A 20,808-nucleotide genomic window follows, 5' to 3' on the forward strand; every position below is an offset into this window, starting at 1 on the left:
AGGTTCTTTATTTTAAAGATCAAGTAAAAATTTTTTCTCATTTAACATTCTGTCTTACATACAGAGGTGTCTGAAGGACCCAATACTTTCATCAAAAGTGAGGACAGTGGCATCACGCTGTCCCGACACAAGCTTCACTCCTTTGGTATGTGTGACACAGTGGTGGTTTTCAATTTTTTTTACTACCGGTTCTGTGGGTTGGCTTGGTGGGTGTGGCATGGCTTGGTGGGCATGGCTTGGTGGGCATGGCAGGGGAAGGATACAGTAAAATCTCCATTCCCTCCCCACTCCAGGGGAAGGTTACTGCAAAATCCCCATTTCCTCCGATCAGCTGGAACTTGGGAGACAGAGAATAGATGGGGGCGGGGCCAATCAGAATTTTTACTACCGGTTCTCTGAACTACTCAAAATTTCTGCTACTGGTTCTCCAGAACTGGTCAGAACCTGCTGAAATCCACTCTGGTGTGACATCACAATGGACATACTATATTAAGGAGGCAGTCTGTATCCAAAGGAAGAGATTCTGCCATTTCTTTCTTCTGTCCACCTCTGCCTCCTCTTGATACCCCGTGCAGTCCATTGATCACACTAGCCAGTTTCAAATGCCCACATTGGAGGGTGACTTTGAAGACTAATAATGATGAATTCTGTTATAAAACTAACTAGGATACACTCAGATGGCTACCATTAAAAAGCATTCCTCCAGCCCTTGAGTGGGCAGGACCGTAAATTGCCCTGATCACCGAGTTTTAATTTATCTCAGTCACGAGCAACAACTGTGGTTGTGTTTGTACTTTGGATGTGGGACAATGTAGAGAAAATGATGGTTGAGTGTTAAATTTTACAGTTCAGCTATGCCTTGTCTTTTAGCATTTGTCCATTTTAGGTTACAACTGAATGCTCTGGTTAAAGATTGGGACAGTCTGGATTAGAAAAAAGGAAGATTATCTTAAAATCCTATGGCTGAGCCAGGAAGCCAGGACCATACATTGTTCTCCCAAAGACAAGGGATTGGTTCAGATTGTATTTTTCTCTAAATTGTATGGCCAATTTAGAGAAACCAAGGACTGGGTGGAGACACGATAGCAGTATTCCAGTATTTGAGGGGCTGCCACGAAGAGGAGGGGGGATGTCAACCTATTTTCCAAAGCACCAGAAGGGGAGACGAGAAACAATGGATGAAAACTAATCAAAGAGAGAAGCAACCTGGAATCAAGGAGAAACTTCCTAACAGTGAGGACAATTAACCAGCGGAAGTGGGTTGCCTTCCTAAATTGTAGGTGCTTCATCACTGGAGGTTTTTTAAAGAAAGACTGGAGAGCCAGCCACCAATCTGGAATGGTATATAAGCCTGGCTAGGTGGCTCAGTGGCTAAGCTTGTCGATCAGAAAGGTCAACTGTTTGGTGGTTCGAATCCCTAGTATAGATCTCCTGTGTGAGCAGGGGTTGTACTAGATGACCTCCAAGGTCCCTTCCAACTCTGTTACTGTTATTAGATAAAGAGCAGAGGTTGGTTTCAGCAGGTTCTGACCAGTTCTGGAGAACTGGTAGCGGAAATTTTGAGTAGTTCGGAGAATCGGTAGTAAAAATTTTGACTGCCCCTATCTATTCTCTGCCTCCTAAGTCCCAGTGTCAGCTTTGGAAGACATACTAGGCCGAAGGCTTTGGCGCTGCCACTTTCCAATGTGTGGGAAAGTAGGAGGGGGGGTGGTTGGTACAAGGGGCCATTAGACATAATAACATTCTTCCTGCCGGTCAAGGTCAGGCCGAGCCTACATCTGGAGAAGGAGAGGCCGGAGTGATGTCTCGAGATGGGATGGTTGGAGATTGGAGCATGTGATCGGCAGAAGGGTCAAGAGGGTGGGGATTTTGGAGTTTGCCTTATTGAGAGAGAAACACGGATCCCCAGATTCGGTTTTCCTCCAACTGTGCCAGTTTACCTAGGCTAGTAAAAGAATTTTGAAAGATGTTTGCTTCGGAGTCTTTTCTGCTGGAGGGGGTTTTCTGGAAAGCTGACGCCCAGCTGATCAGGAGCAAATGGGGATTTTCCAGTATCCTTCCCCTGGAGTGGGGTGGGAATGGAGATTTTACAGTCTTCTCCCCATGCCACGCCCACCAAGTCATACCCACAGAACCGGTAATTAAAATATTTTAAAACCCACCATTGAGAAAGAATCTCCTGCTTGAGCAGCGGGGCTTGGCTAGAAGACCTCCAAGGTCCTTCCTAGCTCTATTCTGACCGATCGATCGATCGGGGCCTGCTAAACATCCAAAGAAGCCCGCATAAGCGAGTCGACCATCCTTGCCCACCGCCGCCCGAGCCTGAAATCCGCCAAGAGCGATCCGAACGTAACCTGAGATTGCCTGAAGCAGGGGGAAGGCTCTGCCCTTTTGTCTTGCGCCCCGCGAGCCGGCAGGGGGCGCGCGAGGGGGACATCCGCGGCTCACCCAATTTAGCGGTCGCTTCAAAGCAGCCCCGCTCCGGCTTGCAAAGCCACAGAAGCTTAATGGCGCCCTTGTGCTCAGATTAGCTATTCCCTTTCCCTCCTCCCTCCCTCCCCCCTTCCCCCCCCCACCGTCTTCCTTCCTCAAGGGATAGAAGGAGGGGGGGCCCGAGAGGAGCAGAAAGCAGCGGGCCGCCGCCGCGGCGAGGGAAGCGCGCAGAACCGGCCTCGGGCAAAGCAAGCAGCGGCGGCAGCAGCAGCAGCAACAGCAGAATGCGCGAGGCGCCCACACCCCGGCTAGGCTGCTCGCGCCCCTGAGGAGCGGGGCTGCACACAGCGCGTGGTCCATGCAAGCCCCGGCGGGAGCTGCAGAGCCCAGGAGGCGCCCGCTTGGCAGAGGCGGCGGGCTTTTCTCTTTCCGAGGACGGCGGCGGCGGCGGCAGCAGCAGCAGAATGCGCGAGGCGCCCACACCCCGGCTAGGCTGCTCGCGCCCCTGAGGAGCGGGGCTGCACACAGCGCGTGGTCCATGCAAGCCCCGGCGGGAGCTGCAGAGCCCAGGAGGCGCCCGCTTGGCAGGAGCGGCCGAGGCGGCGGGCTTTTCTCTTTCCGAGGACGACGGCGGCAGCGGCAGCAACAGCAGCAAGAGGAGGAGGAGAAGAAGGGTGAGGCGTCGCCGTTCGTCGGGCTCGTTGGAGCTCTTGGCATCCCTCGCGGGCGCTTCCTCTGGGTAGGCCGCCCTCCTCCCCGGCGCGGCGGCTGAAGGGTTTGCGCGGCCGGCGATGAGATGGGAGCGCTCGCCCCGGCCGGGCGCGGAGTCGATTTGCAAAGGCGGCCGCCGCCGCCGCGCTGTAAGGCGAGCTTTGCTCAAGCTGTCATCCGTTGAGCCGGCTCGCATCTTATAACAAGGACGTCCTCAGTAAACACGATGTCGCTGGAGTCTTAGCGGCGTAGTAGAAGGGGAGCCCCGCTAACCTGGACCCCGGGGGCGTCTTATTGGAGGCGGTGGGGAGTTTGCCCAGGCCTTTTATTTGGTTAGGGGGATAGAGAACGGCATCCTCCCCAAACTCCCCGCTGAAGGGCCTTATTGGCGCTTGTCAGCAGCATTTTCCTTCTCTATTTATGAAAAAAAAGGGGGTGGGGGAAGATGGAGAGGGTGCTCCGCTAACATTTGCTGAATTCCCTGAGGAAAGCAACTTCCCTGGAATTCGGAGAGACTTGCTCCCAAATTAGTGCCAAGATCACAGATGCCCAGAATCGGGCATTTGGGATAGCTTGCCCAGTTTGGGCCGCGCTATTAATCAGAACTAAATCAGTTAGTTATGAAAGAACTTTATTATAGAATGGTGTGTGCAACATGTACATGTACATACGTATGTACATACCTGTCTCACTCTGTGTACAGGTATGTACATGTACATGCTTAAAATTGGGACTGGCATAACCATCGCTAGGCTGCTGAGAGAGACATCGGTTGACTGCGACTTTGCGATTTTTATTGCTGGCTGCTCCATTGTCTTCTCTGCTTGTCACAAGTCAGCAGTGAAGCGTGCAAATGGCAGTTAATGTGACTGGGATTTGTGACAGTTAATGTGACTATGGGATTTGTGACAGTCATAAATGTGTGCCAGTTGTGAAGGGCCTGACTCTCACGTAACTTTGGGACACCCTGTGATGGTCGTAAATCTGAGGACCAGTTTTAAAGTTACTTTTTCAGCACTGTTGTAACTTAGATGGTTGCTAAACAGGAGAGTTGTTAAGTGAGAACTATTTGTATTAGCACATATGTACACATAGACACTTTAATGCCATTTTGGACCTTTTTTTCTTGTAATTAATACATAACTCCATTTGGTTTGCATAACGCCATTTGGCTGCCATCCTATTATCATGGGTTTTTTTTTAAATTAAACATTTTTCAATCCATTTCTTGAATGAGCAATGGAGGTGAGTAGAGACAACATGATGATGGAGCATACTACTGTCAGCATCTACACCCTCCTTTACTTTAATTCTTGGACTGTTTTGGCACCTCTGCTGGGAAGAATCAGCAAGAGCAATCTCCTAACTTAATCCTCTCTACCAACAGATTTTCTGTAGGGAGAAAAAAAGATACTAGGTTTGATAAACCTTGGCTATACTTCATTGTTTGGGGAGAGCTAATGGAATAGAAAGGGAAAAAAAACATTTAAATAGCTTTCAAGACATTGAGATTGGAGTAAGAGATAATGGCAGGAAACTTCCCTTTGTAGATTTTCTGACTTGCTAATGTTGATAAAATTTTGTCATTCATGTTGGCTGGGATTGTTTAATATATCTAGAAGGCACCAAGTTGCAGAAGTATAACCTTCAATCTTACTTATATAAGCAATGTCTTAATGTGCAGAAATAAGAAAAACCAAGTCCTTCCAGTTCATACTGATGGAGGAAATGGAAGTTTTGACTTTTGTGGCTAAGGTTGAAAAGCACTGCTCCAGATCCTCCGTCAGTATCCTTCACATTGATCATATTGGTGTACTATTCAGAGTTGTTATTTAGGATTAACTAGAGGCCACCAGTTCCTATTCCCTGACCTCTGGTTAAAAGAGAGCTTGGAATGGGTGTGAACGGGTGGATGTATGAAATAAAGGTGAACGTGGAGCCTCAGGAATGCTCCCCCCCACTAGAAATCTTCAGTTGTAATGGCTGAAGCAGCTGTCAGTTTCTGGCAAGACAAGTTGAAGGGGTGGAGAAAGAAAAATGACCAACCTACATGGCTGTATAAGGGGGGTCATTTAGTAAAAGTTGTCTGGATTCATAAATAGATTCCACTATCAGAGTTTGATTTATGCCATACCTCTTTAAAAAGGTGTGACTCTGGTTCTATGAAATCATATTTGCTTTGGGAGGATATTTTCCATCATTTTTTTTCTTTCCTTCTTATAAATGCTATAAAAATTCTGTGATGGTTAAATTAGAATCTTTTCCCCTCCCACTTTTCTCTATCAGTTATTTGGATTAACTGAGTGGTGATTGCCCAACTTCTAATTTGCTCCGAAAGTTTGTTCTTGCAATGATGGTTGAAGATGATAAGAATCTAAACTTAGCCTAGAAAGAATCTTGGGAGGAACTGTATACTACATCCTGCTCCTTTCCGGCTATTAAATATGTGGCAGTGCCTTAAAAATTCTTGAAAACCTTGGGTCCTCTAATGCAAAGATTAACTAATCTCTAGTCCCTCTAATTCTTAAGCGTGAATAGACTCATACATATTTTAAAGGCAGCTTTGCTGAAACAGCTTGCTGGAACCCACTCAAATCAAGCAAGGAGATAGTCATGGTTGGCTGCAGGGAAACTGGAAGAAGATAGTTAAGAAGGGAACATCTGAAAAAAAAATTCCATCCTCAGTTACGCTTTGATGGCATCAGTGCTGAGCCTGCAGATTTGATTATGTAGGTTTCTTCATATGAAAAACGTTGAGTGGTAAGAATCACAAGACCAAATTTGAGAGACAGAAGTACGTTTTAAATGGCACTTGGAACTGACAGGCTGTGATTTAAATGAGGTTAAGTATGCTAACTGTATGCTGGAGTAAAGTCTACATATTACTTCATGTTTGAACTACATGAGACTTGGAGGCTTAATGTCTGAGTAGCTATGCTTGGTAAACTAGGCTTCAACCTTAAACAAACTTTCTTGGGGATCAATTTCATAGAAATGAAAGAGACATGTTACTAAGTAAACTGGCATAATGTTGTACTGTTAGTTGAATGGCTTATCCTGAAGAACACATCATTTGCTTTTAAATGCTTTCTTCATTTGGTGAAATATAACAACAACATAAATATATAAAAACAAACATACAAAAACCAAACTAACAATAAAAATAATACAATAGTGATACTACAATAATACACATGAGTGCATACATATATAAAACCATGGTTAAAATGAACTGAGTATAAATCATTATTTAAACGATCCATATAATAATATAGAACAAACTCAGACCTTTAGTATATTATTAAAACTAGGCCATATAAGAACATATTGTTCTATCTTCCTACCGTTTACAATATAAAGACCTTTCAAGAATCTACAAGCCACATAAGACCGAGTGTGTGAAAACTCTTTTAGATGTTGCCCTTTAATCTGCATTTGTCAGTGTTACTGCAGTATTACTCCTTGCACTAGCAAAATCAAATCTACAGTAGCCCTCACAGTATGTATTTCCCCCTTAAAAAAGAGGAAAAAATAATAAAAGGGAAATTCTTTAGCACAAGCATTTCCTGGCCTTGTAGCATTGAAGCACATGATTATGAAACCCAAACCCTTATCCCATGTAGGATTAGACAAAAATCACAAAAAGGAAAAGGGAGAATATGGTGACTCCTTTTTAACTTTTAAGTAGTTGGATGTGGTAGAGGGATAAGAATCCAGAACGGTCCAAAACACAGGTATCTGAAAAGGATATCCAATTAAAAGGAATATGTAGAAGAATATAAAACTCTTAGTAGTTCAAAGGATGATAGATCTGCCACTAATATAAAAACAATTCTGACACGAAAAGGTGCCAGTTTGCATAGAAAGATGGCTTGTAAAGGATCAATAGGAAGGAACATTGGTAAAAAGCAACATTATGCATTATTTTAGCTCATATAAAAAAATGTTACCTGTGCTGTAGGAAGACTTCATGCCTACAAGTAGGGTTCCTTCTTCCTTTCATGAGCATTTTTCCCCAAGCTTCTCCATCCAGTTTTTTACTGACTATTTTTAACAGAGACTAGAGAGATTCCTTTCCTTTTCCCAGCCTCAGCATATAGCTTCTGGTTCCTTTTCTCCTGGGGTTCTCCATTGGTCTTTTCAAAGGCAAAATCTTTTCCTCTTTAGCAGAATGTTCCTGACTTTGCATGTGACCCAGAATAGCAGTCTGTTCCTTATGCTAATGTAGATTCCGTATCTTAGATCAGGGGTCCCCAATCCCCGGTCCGTGGACTGGTACCGGTCCACAGCATGCCAACAAACCGGTCCACGGGAACAAGCAAAGCCCCATCTGTGGGATGCAGGCAGGATGGAAAACTACGCCCCCTCCAGTCCGCAGAAAAGCTTTTCTCCATGGAACCAGTCCCTGGTACCCAAAAGATTGGGGGCCACTGTCTTAGACGAATGAAAGTAAAATTCAGAAATGTGTCTGGTTGGTAGTTAAAGTGGCATGACTGCTTGCCATCTAATTTACTAATTCACCATTAATTCATTTTGGGTCTGTTTTCATCTTGGTTTATACATAGCTTGCATTTGATCAATGTTTTGGGTTACCCCAAGCTGTTTTTAAAAATCTAGTTTTATTATAACTCTCTTTTATTCCAACAAACTTTTATCTTTATGATTCTCCCATTTGGAGTTTGAAGCCTTAATGTGCTTTAAAACATTCTTCCTCCAGTTCTCCGTTGTTCTCTTAGTAGCACTAAGTTATAGGCTTATTATGTAGGAACCATTTTCCCTTTTTGCTGCTGAAAGTAGTTAGATTTCTTCCTTTTCCTTTGTTGCAAATGTGAAGGTGCACTGCTGGAAATATTTACAGCACAATAGAGCTAAATCTCTGCAAGGAGGAAACTGTATAGAGAATTGCCTTTGAGATACAGAGATTACTACAGTGACTCTCTGAAAAATATTGAGATATTTATATATTGCAGTGTGGGAGATGAAACAATTCTTAGATATAAGACATCCTGTAATCTGATAGAAGAATGTCCAGTCATTTTTGGCAGATTCTTTTGCTTTTAATAGCTGCCTGAAAGGCAGCTTTTTTTCCCCTTCATTTTTAGGCATGGGAGCAAACCTATGGATAAAGCTCCATCTGCTTCATTTCTTCATGCCAGGTAGGCGGTGAGGGCACAGAAGTCTGGCAGGAAAAAAAAGTTAGCAATCTTAGTTGGGGAAAAAAAAAACACCCAATAATTGCTCTTCACATGGCTGCTGATTCACTAACTATTTATAGTGTATAGTTTATCCCTCCCCCACTTTTTTATTTCAAAGTGGGACTGTGGGCTTGGTAAATTATATCTTCAGATTTAGTGCACTAACCCACAAATGCACACTTTGTACTTTTGAATGGCAAGAAGCCCTCACATCGTCAAGTATGTGTCTCCGTAATGAAGTTCCATGTTGGGACCGCATCTGGCCATCTAATTACATTGAAACTGCTGACATAAAATGTGGAGAATTGTGAGTTGGAGTAAAAAAAACAACAAAAACCTCAGATGGCAAATTGTATGAGAAGCTCTTCACTGCAAATATCTAGCATTCACTTCCCCACAAACAAATACACCAGCAAACCAATGAGGAATGAAGGGAATGAGTAAGAAAAATGAGATGGAGGGATAGGGCCAAGGTTTCTCCACACTTAGCACCACACATGTTTCAGGTGTTCTTCTGTATACAGCTTCATCTTAGATTAGTTAATTGGTGATGGTAGTGTTGGTTTTTTTATGTACTGTGCTTATCTCACATACACACCCCAGTGGGAGAGGAGAAAGAGATTGCTGCTCCTTGAAAGAGTATGGCAGAAGCAGACCAAGTTTAGAGCAGATTCATGCGACTCTTGAAAATATCCAGTGAAAATGTCATCCGATGCTGGTCTCAGTTTTTGCAACTGAGTGTAAGGTGTTGGCCAGCGCTATCTGGAGTATCTCATTAAAAAGAGAACATTTTGCCATAATATTGCTAGGCTCCAGATGTATTCAGATAAAACATTAACATCAAATACGTGTGTGATTTAACATATTTTGGGACAGGGATGGATAGGGCACAGACTATTGTGGTCCAGGATAGGGCACAGACTATTGTGTCTATTATGGATAGGGCACAGACTATTGTGGTCCTTTTGAGATCCCACTGCTGAAACCTGGCTGCAGAATTAATAATTTCAATGGTTATAGCAATAGATTACAGAGTTTACAGAGTCAGCCTCTTGCCCCCAACAATCTGGGTCCTCATTTTACCCACCTCAGAAGGATGGAAGGCTGAGTCAACCTTGAGCCAGTGGGATTTGAACTGCTGAACTTCAGCTAGCAATCAGCTGAACTAGCCTGCAGTGCCACACTTTAACCACTGCGCCACCTTGGTTATAATTGTTTTTCAGAATTAAGGATGAAATTAAGTTCAGAAAACTCTTTGTGAGTGAACCACATGTATTTTTACCTATTATTAAGATTATGAAAAACACAGACACAGGTAGTTCTTGATGTACCACTAGTCATCTAGCAACTGTTTGAAATTACAATGGACCCAAACAAAGGTACTTACAATTCAAATTCAAACTTCCAACACCCCCAAAGGCCGTTTGCAGCATGCCACAGGTTATATGTCTATGATTTATGATGTATTTTGCTCGAAACTGACATTTACTTCCAATTTCCAGCGAAATGAATTTCCAGGTAATGGGTTTGTTTAATGACCATGGCGTTCTCCTAACGACCATGGAGTTTCTTAATGACCATGGTGATTTGTTGAACAACCGCCAGAAAAGTTTTAAAATCGGGCATGGTCACGTGATAACAACCGACATGACTTGCAACCATAATTCTGGGCCCAAATATGTCATAAATTGAGGACTATCTGTATGGGGGCTTTTTTCCTAGGCTTGGAGGATGCTAAGGATTGGGATAGGAATTCTTTGCCTCTCAGAGTCCTGCTGCTCCCATTTTCACCTGTTCATCCTCCAAAGGACTGTCTCCTTCCAGTGACATCATCATGACACCAGATGCCCTCCTGCTTCCATTAGAAAGGTCGAAAGGCTTCAACCCAACTTTAAGAGAAAAATATCTCGTGAAGGCTGACTCTTGATGTCTGCCCCCAGGGTGAAAACTGCTGGTGCTAGTAACTTATAGCTGTCTGTGTCAATTATGCAAACTAAGGTGTAAGAATTCCCTGCATGTGTCGAAAGGCTGAGGATAAATCCTATTTTGCAGCAGAGAAATCCTATTTTGCAGCGTACACTTGTAGATAGCGTCCCTCTTCCTTTGAGTTCTGAAGAGGGAAATTTGTCAGAGGTTTATGTTGTACCTTTTTTTAAATTTTGCAACTGATTATCCATTTGTCTCAGATTGCTCTATGAACTGAATTCAATTCTGTATGACATAAAACAGCCATCTATCTTTGTTTCGACTATCTATGCTTCCAGATTGATTATTATGTGCGAAGGCCAGGCTCTGCAACGCAGGAGGGAGGGCAGATTTATGCTTCTGAATACACTGATGTACTGTTTTACCAATGCTGCTGTATTGTTCCAAGCGGAATAAATTTTGTATCTGCTGGGCTTTTTCCTTTACAAGGGAATACTTTGAAGTACCTTTTCAAAAAGTACTTTGCACCATCATGTATCTAAGATGTTTTTGGATTGTTGTAAAATAAGTGCTTCAAATAGTATTCCTTGTCAGATCCTACAGTACAAAAAACCGTAGTATAATTCTCAATTTTTTTTAAAATAGGAAAACAGTATAAACAGGCTTTTTTTTTCCTATTTAGGTTCATCGGTGCAGTTTGTTCTGGGCATCTTTAGAACAAGCATAACCACAAATGGCATCACTATACCATTAAACATCACTAATTTTTGCCTCACATAAGATTTGTTTCCTTATATAATCACCCTGCTGTTCTCCACAAAGGATTTTAAAGGAAGGAAAAGGCGGTGACATTAGCAACTGAGTTTTGCGGAGTGATATCACAATGTTGCATCTTTTTCAGGTCTGGACTTTTGGGGAATGAGTATTCCAGCCTGATTGGAACTTTAAAAATTAAATCATGTTTGGGAACAAGGACCAGATGGCACAGCTTTGGAAACATAGGAAGGTATGCACTACAAACAGAAAGCTATTTTCCAAAACTGAGGTTTTGCATTTTGTCTTTGCTCCAACTTTATAAATGTTATATGTGCTGGAGCTTCCTGAACTGAAGCTGGAAAATTCTCATAGGAAGCTTGTTCCACACATGATTTACATACAACTCTTAATTTTTCTTTGAATCTCTGGTAAGATGGCCGCTAATTCTGTGAACTCATTCCATTGAAAATCAGCATACAGGTGGTCCGGTAGACTTACAGTCATTCATTTAGCAACTGTTTGAAGTTACAACGGTGCTGAAGAAAGTGACTTATAATCAGTCCTCAGAACCATCACAGCATTGTCAAGGTCACATGATCTAATAAATTCAGGCACTTGACAAGTGGCATGTATTTACAACTGCTGCAATGTCCTAGGGTCATGTGAACCGGTGGTAAAATCCAATTTTTTTTTTACTACCGATTCTGTGGATGTGGCATGGTGGGCTGCATGGAAAGGATACTGCAAAATCTCCATTTCCACCCCACTTCAGGGGAAGGATCAGAGATGGGTTTCAGCAGGTTCTGACCAGTTCTGGAGAACTGATAGCGGAAATTTTGAGTAGTTTGGAGAACTGGTAGTAAAAATTCTGACTTGTCCCATCTATTCTCTGCCTCCTAAGTCCCAGTTGATCGGGAGGAAATGGGGATTTTGCAGTAACTTTCCCCTGGATTGGGGAGGGAAAGGAGATTTTACAGTATCCTTTCCCTGGCACGCCCACCAAGCCGTGCCCACCAAGCCACACCCATAGAACTGGTAGTAAAAATTTTTGAAGCCCACCACTGAGAAGGATACTGCAAAATCCCCATTCCCTTCCCACTCCTGGGGAAGGATATTGCAAAATCTCTATTCCCACCCCACTCTGGGACCAGCCAGAGGTGGTATTTGCCGGTTCTCCGAACTGCTCAAAATTTCCGCTACCGGTTCCAGAACCTGCCAGAACCTGCTGGATTTCACCTTGATGTGAACACCATTTGCAACCTTCTCAGCTGGCTTTCAACAAGTAGAGTCAATGGGGGAAGCTTGATTCTCTTAATGACCTCATGATTCACTTAACAACCATGGCAAAAAGGTCATAAAATCAGATGCAAGTCACTTAACAGCCACCCTGTTTAGCAGTAGAAATTCTGGTCCCAAATATGGCTGTAAGTCAAGGACTATCCATATTAGTGATGATCAGACTTTCTTGCCTTCTATAATAGGATTCTGGTACATTGAAGCCACCTCAAATGGGGCTCCTTCAAGGTTTAACACTCAAAATTCCCCATTGCAAGGTATCAAGATTGGAAAATCATAATAGATAGAAGCAATAATTTGGAAAAGGCTGATAGAAGCAATAATTTGATGATTGAGCTACTAAGTGCTGAATATACATGTTTGAACCAATCTTATTATGATGCATGTCTAGCTCTTTTTCCAGTTTTGTTCTCCATGGGTGTTGAGAAACATGAGGGGGCAAATGAAGAAACATGTGATGATGTCTTACAAATCTATAAATGTGGCATTGATGTGAATTTGACATCACCTTGGTTTCTGCCGATGCCACTGCTTCTCTTCATTACTTAGCTGCAACAATATATATGTATTTGATTATTTCTTTAATGAAAGGCACCAGCCAATGGATTTTAATTTTTTTTTAGTCAGGACATTCTGGTTCTTCTTCAGTGTATGGATTTGGAAAACTTTGGTTAGACTGCTCTGTCTTTTATAATCACAGTGCCAGGAACTATCGGGATTAGATCCAGAAATTCTTGGCTCTGTGTAAACAAACTTGTGTGGTAAGCCTCAGAGCTGTAATGTGAATTACTTTTCCCAGGAAAATGAATTTCTTTCAGGCCACGCACAAACCCTGCCCTTCTTGGGCATTCCCAGACTGGCCAAGGCTGGAAATTCGACTGAGGAATAGTAACTTATTTGGCCTGGTCATAAAAAATGATAGAAAAATCCCCCTTTTTTAGTTTTGGCATAGACCCCAATATAATCCGCTCTGTTCCCAAACTGTTGTTATTTGACCTATTCATGTCTCGGTTCCTGGCACTTGAATGTCTTCTGAGAGTTGCCTGTGATTCAGTATTAGCGCACAACTGGGTGGGTGGGGGGAATAGCGTAATTTGAGAATCATTATTCAGGAAGAGGGAACGGCCGTTTGCCTAGTGCTTTGTATAGGAAAGCAAGAAGGTCGAAATATTCAGCTTTCAGTCCCTTCAAGGTTACATTTGTATACAGCAGGGCTGGGGAACTATGGTCCCTTTATGACTTGTGGACTTCAACTCCCAGAATTCCTGAGAATTCTGGGAGGTGAAGTCCACAAGTCATAAAGGGGCCATAGTTTCCCACCTCTGGAATACAGAAAGGGTGTCCTATCAATGCTTTCTTTTTCTTTCTTTCTTTTTTGCACATCTTAATTTCCAGAGTCACTCATGTTGCCCAAATAAGCCATACAGAGGAGGTAGTACTCTTGCAGTCCATGTTGCAATCAGTCCAGGTAGGCTTGATGTGCGGGTGTTCAGGTGCCCTCTGTGTTGTCCTTTTTCCTAAGGTTCTCCTTGACTAAGTTTTATTTGTCTCTGGGTGACTCCTGGCCAAGTCCCTGCAGTTTTATTAACAAGGTTTTTCAGAAGTGGTTTGCCACTGCTTCCAATACAGGGCTGAGCGGGGATGACTGGCCCAAGATCATCCAGCTGGCTTCATGCCTAAAATGACAATTCACAATCTCCCAGTTTTTAGCCTGGTGCCTTAACAACTACAAAAAACTGTCTCTCCTTGAATATTATTTATATCATTTATTAGTGACAATTATTTGTATCGTTTATTAGTGACACTTATTTATGTCATACCTTTCAGGATAATAACCCTCCCCAAATGGTTTACAAACATTGGAAGCAATTGTAAATAAAGGCACTGTAAATAGAATTATATTTACCAAATAGGGAGCAGAGTAAACATTGCTGTGTTGATAATATATAGTGCACATGTAATTGCTTGATAATATAATTGCACCGTAAGTCACAAAGCTCCCCTTGTAATGTAAGTTCTAAAAGTGTTATTCTCCACTCATGATTTGCAAAGTGACATGGTTGTTTGCCTGGGCAGCACTAAATGAAATTTCCAAAGGAGGGGAAGCTTTATTACTGGAATACAAGGTGGAGAAAATAGTATGCCATCAATGCCCTTGAAGAATGGGCTACAACTGAGAGGAACTGCTTATTTTGTGAAATATAACTGTCTGTCTCTGAAACCAGCATTTCTTTATTTTTCTTTACTTCTCTTTCTCCCACACAATCCGCAGAATCTACAGGTATTCCTCGATTTACAATCAGTTCCTTAGCAATTATATGAAGTTACAGTGGACTTCTCCAAAACTACTTATGACCTAGTGCTGGAGTTCTGATAGCACTCCATGATCATGTGATCACATTTTGGGTGCTTGGCATTTGTGTCTGTTTGCAATGTACCATGGTCACATGACTGTGACAGTGTTTTTTTGTTTTTGTTTTACTGGAAATCAACACTTCACCACCACCACAAAAAAAGGTGGTAAAATTAAGTGCTATCATGTGATGGCCTCCTTAATGACAGGTACAACCTACAGCTATAATTCCAAACTCAATGATGGTTGCAAGTCAGGAACTGCCTGTGCTAGAATGGGCAGCTGTAACAAACTTTAATAAATAATGCCTTTTCTTCTGCCTGTTTCTGTTGGAAGGAGGGAAAGGGGTGTCTGTCACCTGGCCGGTGCGCATGTGTGCGCCAGAAACCGGAAGATCATCTTCCCAGCACATGCATGTGGACTGGACAGCTGCTCTTCTGGTTTTCAGTGCTCCTACGTGTGTGAAGACCAGCTAGCTGGCGCCCCGGAACCCAGAAGAGCAACGGGCGATGGCTCGTGTGCCCGGAGAGATGGCTCTGAGTGCCACTTCTGGCACATGTGCCATAGGTTCGCCATTACAGTTCTAAGTGATGTACCATATTTTTCGGAGTATAAGACGCACCTTTTCCCTCCTAAAAGAGGCTGAAAATTTGAGTGCATCTTATACTCTGAATGTAGCTTTTTTCCAGCCCTAAGGAGGCGCTAGCGAGTGATCTCTGTGCTAAGCTTTTTTTCAGTGAAGCAATCTATCTCCTTTGCCTGCTCCCTCCAACTCTCAGCTGTGAAGCTTTTTTTCAGCCCTAAGGAGGCGCTAAGGAGGTGCTTTTGTCATTGCTTCTCTCTCCAAAGATCAGTTGTGCTTTAGAAGCTGTTTTTTATCCCCAAGCAGGGGATAAAAACCAGCAAACTAATGTGCTGAAGCTGACCAGACTAAGGACACTAGCAAGATGAATACCTGGTAGGCAGATTTTTTCCTCCCCTATTTTCTTCCCCAAAAACTAAGCTGCGTCTTATACTCTGAAAAATACGGTATTCTATTTTTTACCTGCAGTTATTAATTCAATTAATATAATTCTTTTTATCCTGGTGCTGCCCTTGTTTGACAGTTATACACATACTCACATATATGTTGAGAGATGAGGAATCTCAAAAGAGTTGATTTTATCTGCCACTGGCAATTGGGATAGCTGTAGATATTTCTAGCAATAATATTTTAAAACAAATACATTTCTAGGCTCTTTCCTACAGGGCTTTTGTTGGTAATGTTACTGTGGAAAGAAGAAAGTCCAAATGAACAGATTTCTGAGCTGGCTTTTGCCTACTTGCCCTTCCTCTTCCCTTGTGAGAGCAGTCTGGAGCGCAGATGGTCAAGGCAGGCAGGCAGGCAGTCTCCAATAAATGCAGGGAGGGCCCTAGCTGTTGGAATATGAGGTATACCAACTCCCAGATTATTGGGAAAAGATAGAAGATGTATCCTTTCAACCAAAGCTTCTCTTCTTGCAGGTTTCAAGTATAGGAGCCATGATGGCGTAGTGGTTACAATGCAGTATTGCAGGTTAATTCTGCTGACTGCTGATTGCCAACAGTTCGGCAGTTCGATCCTGACCAGCTCAAGGTTGACTCAGCCTTCCATCCTTCTGAAATCGGTAAAATGAGGACGGAGATTATTGGGGGCAATATATAAACCACATAGGGCTATAAAGCATTATGAAAAAGTATATAAGTCTAAGTGCTATTGCTACTGCTATTGGGAACTGTGACTCAACTGGGCCTGTGCCCTCCCAGAAACCTGGGACCAAAGCTTTGGCCATGAGCACATCAGCCTAATTATAGTTATTGTAAATCAACAGTTCATTAACTCTCCCACCCTGCTACTGCAAGCATCAAACCTTCCTTATGCTGAGAATGCATCACAGTCTTCTCTTGTAACTCTAGGGATAGAGAAAGGAATATGGAAGCACTCTTTATTATGGTGAGAGGTTTTTTTAGGTAGTAAGGCAATAAGCAGACCTTGTCTCTCCACTAGCCCACAAGATGTGAAATGCAATTTGCACATTTACTGCCATGTCTAGAATACTTTCCTAACCTATGTTGAAATGCCAAATTTCTGTGTTAGTTGTTCAGAGGAATGGGAAAAACAAAAGGAGATACGCATCGGGTTAGGCTAAGGAGATTATGGAGACATTGCTTTCTTCGCTTTCAGATGTTATAAAGGAGGGGAAAATATGAGTCAGTAATATCTTACACTTTCAGTTTCAGTAATTCCTCCACATTTCCGGTGGAAATTTGGCATGTGAATACAGTTTAGAAAAGCATTCCAAACATGGTAGTAAATGTGCAAAGAAATACTACGGGAATTTCCATTTTATAGTTTTCATGCAACTATCTTTGAATCAACTCTTCTGGCCAGCATGAGTAATTCTTCTAAGTATTTTAGACCTAATGTGTTCAAATTAGCGTTGATTTTTAGAATATGACATTTTGCTATGTGTGATCCTTTATCCAGTAGTGTACACTTGGGCTGTTCCTTATTACCATGGGATGAATGGATTCTGAAGTGTCCTGGAACATTTTATTAAGTTGGGTGCTGAGGACATGTTTCAGTGAGAGAAGTCCAAAAAACCTTTTGTTTAGTCACATGTTTGGCACGAAAAGATGCACTCACTATCAGACTGCTTTTGTGCTATGCAAAACTTTTAAATATAATTTGGTTTCAATGAAAATATAAAATCTGACAGAGATTTTGATCACCAACTGAGAACTGTGGTGATCAGCTCCTGTGACCATTGGTAAGGGAAAATAAAAATGTCATTAGCATAATTTGCCAGGAGGGTAATATTTTAAGAACAAAATTGCTGTGTTACAAAGTAAACAGCATCAGGGTCACAGCTGGAGCAGGCCAAGTTTTACTTCTACATATTTACATTACATTTTTCAATCCTACTTATTTGCGTGGTGAATTATTGCTTTACTGAAATATCCCTGTATTGGTACTTGTTATTCAAATCAGGGGAAAGCATACATCACTGGTTGGCCGCTAAACAGACAGCAGATCTTAACAATTGTCGACTCACTCTGGGTCATGAGGAAACCCACTGAAAATTAATTTACTCTATGTGAGATTTTAACCAAAGAGTTTGTGGGGGCTGCGGTGTCTCTTGAAAATTAATTGAGGTTACAAGTGCTGCATTGCCAAGCCTTGTTACGCATGCTTTTCAGTTTGATTTTTCGCTTTGTCATGTAGAGTTTTGATTTTTGGTGGTATTTGGTACTATCGACCATATTTTTTTGGGTTGTATTTTTATTATATTTTTTGTTTTGTAGGGAAAATAAATTTTAAAAGCTGTCATAAAGTGCACACATGAAAAGGCAAATGATATTACATTCAGAGATGGTTGTTTACCTCTAAGCACACTATTAACTCTTGGCTAAATAGAATAATATTGATCAGTCTATTACACTGATAGAGAGCCAGTTCATAAACTGGTGGTGATCCAGGACTCTAAATTTGCGACCTATCTTTCCAACAATCTTTTTTTGTTTCCCTCACTCCCTCCCCGGTTGATAATTGCATCATTTTTCATACAGTGATAAATCCCAAGCTTGGGATATATAATTTAGAATGCAGTCACATTCATCTTTCTTATTTTACATTTCCAACGTAATAATTAACCATTATTTTAAAACATTTTCAGTCCAGAATGTCCAATAAAAGTAAAAAAACAACAACCATTTACTGAATATTTTTTAAGAATTCATCTTACATTATAAGATATATACTTAATAATGTTTAGGAACTTTGGCTACTAATATATTAATAAATGACTATTCTGTCTCTTTATTCCAGTGTTCTTACAAACAATTAACATCTAGTCTGGTACATTACTTTAAAATAGTTGTTCATTTAAAAATACTGTACAGTTAGAATAATCCAGAATACATTCTAAAACTGACAGTTTGGGACTTTTAAACACCATTAATGCATCTAAACCAAATTGTGAAATCAGAAGATGTTTTGATTTAATACAGTAAGATTTCACAATTCTAGGCATTCCAAAACCCTTGTGCAATAACTCTTAATAGTTTTAAAAACTTAACCAACTGTAAGCTGTTCTAAAGTATAATAACTTGAACTTGCCTACAATTTCAAAACAGAGAGAAAAGATTTACCCGCACTTTTTAAATTACAATTATCCCGGAGTTTACATTTGTCAGAGTTGAAATGATTTATCTCCCTGTTTTCCATAATGTGCCTGGAAGCTTTTAATGTATAAAATATAATAGAACTATGGCTAAATACAAAGCCATTCCCCACTTTTCTTTAAGATGGACTAGATAACGTTTCTAATTATGTATATAATGGGTTTTTTAAAACATTTGTTCCAGAGAGAAAAGAAAAATTAAAAGTCCCACCCACCATAGGCCATGTTATTTTTCTGGGCCGCTTTGCAATAATTTTCCATTAGGATGTTAGTCCGTAAAGTGATGCTGAATGTGAGTTGTTGAGGTCTGTGACTTCCATCTTATGGCTTCTGTAGAATTCTGTTCTAGTCTGTGCTCTGGTGAGGTCATTTGGATTGTGCTGGTGGATCTCTTCTTCCAGGTATTCCTAAAGTGTTGGTAAAAAGGTAAAGATTCCTCTGTTCGAAACTGATTCCTGACAAATGGTACCTATGTAGTTTTCATGGCAATAGAATGGGTACCTTTTGCCATTCTATTGCCATCAGTTTTGGGTTGTTTGTTTTTTAAATCTCAATATAGCCAACAGCATTTGGTCCCCTTTCAAGTACTTATCACGGCCATCCATGTTTAGTTCTGATATAAATTAAGGTAAATGATCCACTTGCTGAGAGATATTAGCAACATAAGAAGCCTCTTCTAGGTCAGCCTCTTCTGGATCTCCTCCTGTGGGATTGGCAAGGCTTCCTCTCTGTTTGCACTTGCCACTTCAGATTTTTCTTTCTGCTCTAGTGTTTGAGTTTCACTAAACAAGTCATCCCTCACATACTTAATTTAGGAATGACAATCATGTAAAAAAGTCATTTCGAGTTCGTTCAACCCCAGATCATGGACATGTTCAAATGCAGTTTTGTTGGCAAAAGTATAGAAGTGGTTTGGCATTGCTTTTCCCTGGGCATGACTTTTAATGTCCTAAGGAAGCCTACAACCCAAAAAACCCTTGGTAATCTCCCATCTGAGTCCTAACAGGCTTGCCCCTACTTAGCTTCCAAGCCCAGACAAATTTATCCAATAAATTGCCCCTTGATTTGGTTACATTAAATGCAGTCATTCTATTGGTTGTGCTCCATGGATTCTATTTTCCCCTTTGCCATGATTTCTGTGCTATGGGAAATGATTTACTTTCATTTCATTTCATATACGAGTGTTCATTGCTTCTGGTTCCTCTCTCACATTATGGGATAAGCCCTGTTTGTTTGTGTCCTTGAACTATTTTCCAAATTAATCACACACCTATGACAGAGTAAAAGCAGTGTCCGTCTACCTTCTACTTTGTGACATATATATATATATGTCCAGAAGCCAGACCGCAGCTGCAACATTAGCCATTTCAAACCCCTCCAATCCATACATGCAGCAGATTGACACCCACTATGAAGATGTAGCACCACCACAAAGCCAAACAACAGCTATGCAGCTCACCAGCTCAAATCCCCCTGCAACACAGACTAAATTGAGCACAACCAAGCCCCCACCCAAACAGGACACATCCCCAGCCATTCAAAGCACAAAAAAACCTCCATCCAATCAGAGCACAATAGCTCACCCAATCAGTTCAAACCCCACTAGCAGTTAAAGGAAGAAACAGCTGCGATCACATTGCTCCCAGAAGCACGAAGCTGAAGCCTGAAGATGACGAATGAGACTTGTCGAAACGTCGCCAAGACATTTCCAATTTTACGGGAGAAAACCCGAACAACCAAGACCTACATACAAACACCGTGAAACCTCAGAAAACATATATATATATGTTTTCTGAGGTTTCGCGGTGTTTGTATGTAGATCTTGGTTGTTCGGTTTTCTCCGCGTAAATTGGACGTGTCTGGCGGCGTTCGAAGTCTCATTCGCCATCTTCAGGCTTCAGCTTCGTGCTGGGAGCAATGTGATTGCAGCTGTTTC

The 20,808-nt window shown here is 41.8% G+C and overlaps 1 protein-coding gene across 4 annotated transcripts in view; it reads left to right on the forward strand.

Annotated features, from left to right (window-relative positions):
* The first annotated feature begins 2,502 nt into the window (after window positions 1-2,502).
* RNF144A (ring finger protein 144A) overlaps window positions 2,503-20,808 on the forward strand; it is a 66,840-nt gene continuing 48,534 nt past the window's right edge. For 2 of the 4 annotated variants that reach the window (XM_058178030.1, XM_058178038.1), the window contains exon 1: window positions 2,503-3,107. In XM_058178030.1, coding sequence (XP_058034013.1) covers window positions 2,792-3,107 — 316 coding nt within the window. In that variant the 5' untranslated portion in view covers window positions 2,503-2,791. Of the gene's footprint in view, window positions 3,173-11,166; window positions 11,272-20,808 lie in introns of all 4 variants that reach the window. The other 2 variants (XM_058178046.1, XM_058178056.1) reach the window with 2 other exon arrangements.

The sequence above is a fragment of the Ahaetulla prasina genome, chromosome 1 (assembly GCF_028640845.1).
Source record: "Ahaetulla prasina isolate Xishuangbanna chromosome 1, ASM2864084v1, whole genome shotgun sequence".
NCBI lineage: Eukaryota > Metazoa > Chordata > Lepidosauria > Squamata > Colubridae > Ahaetulla > Ahaetulla prasina.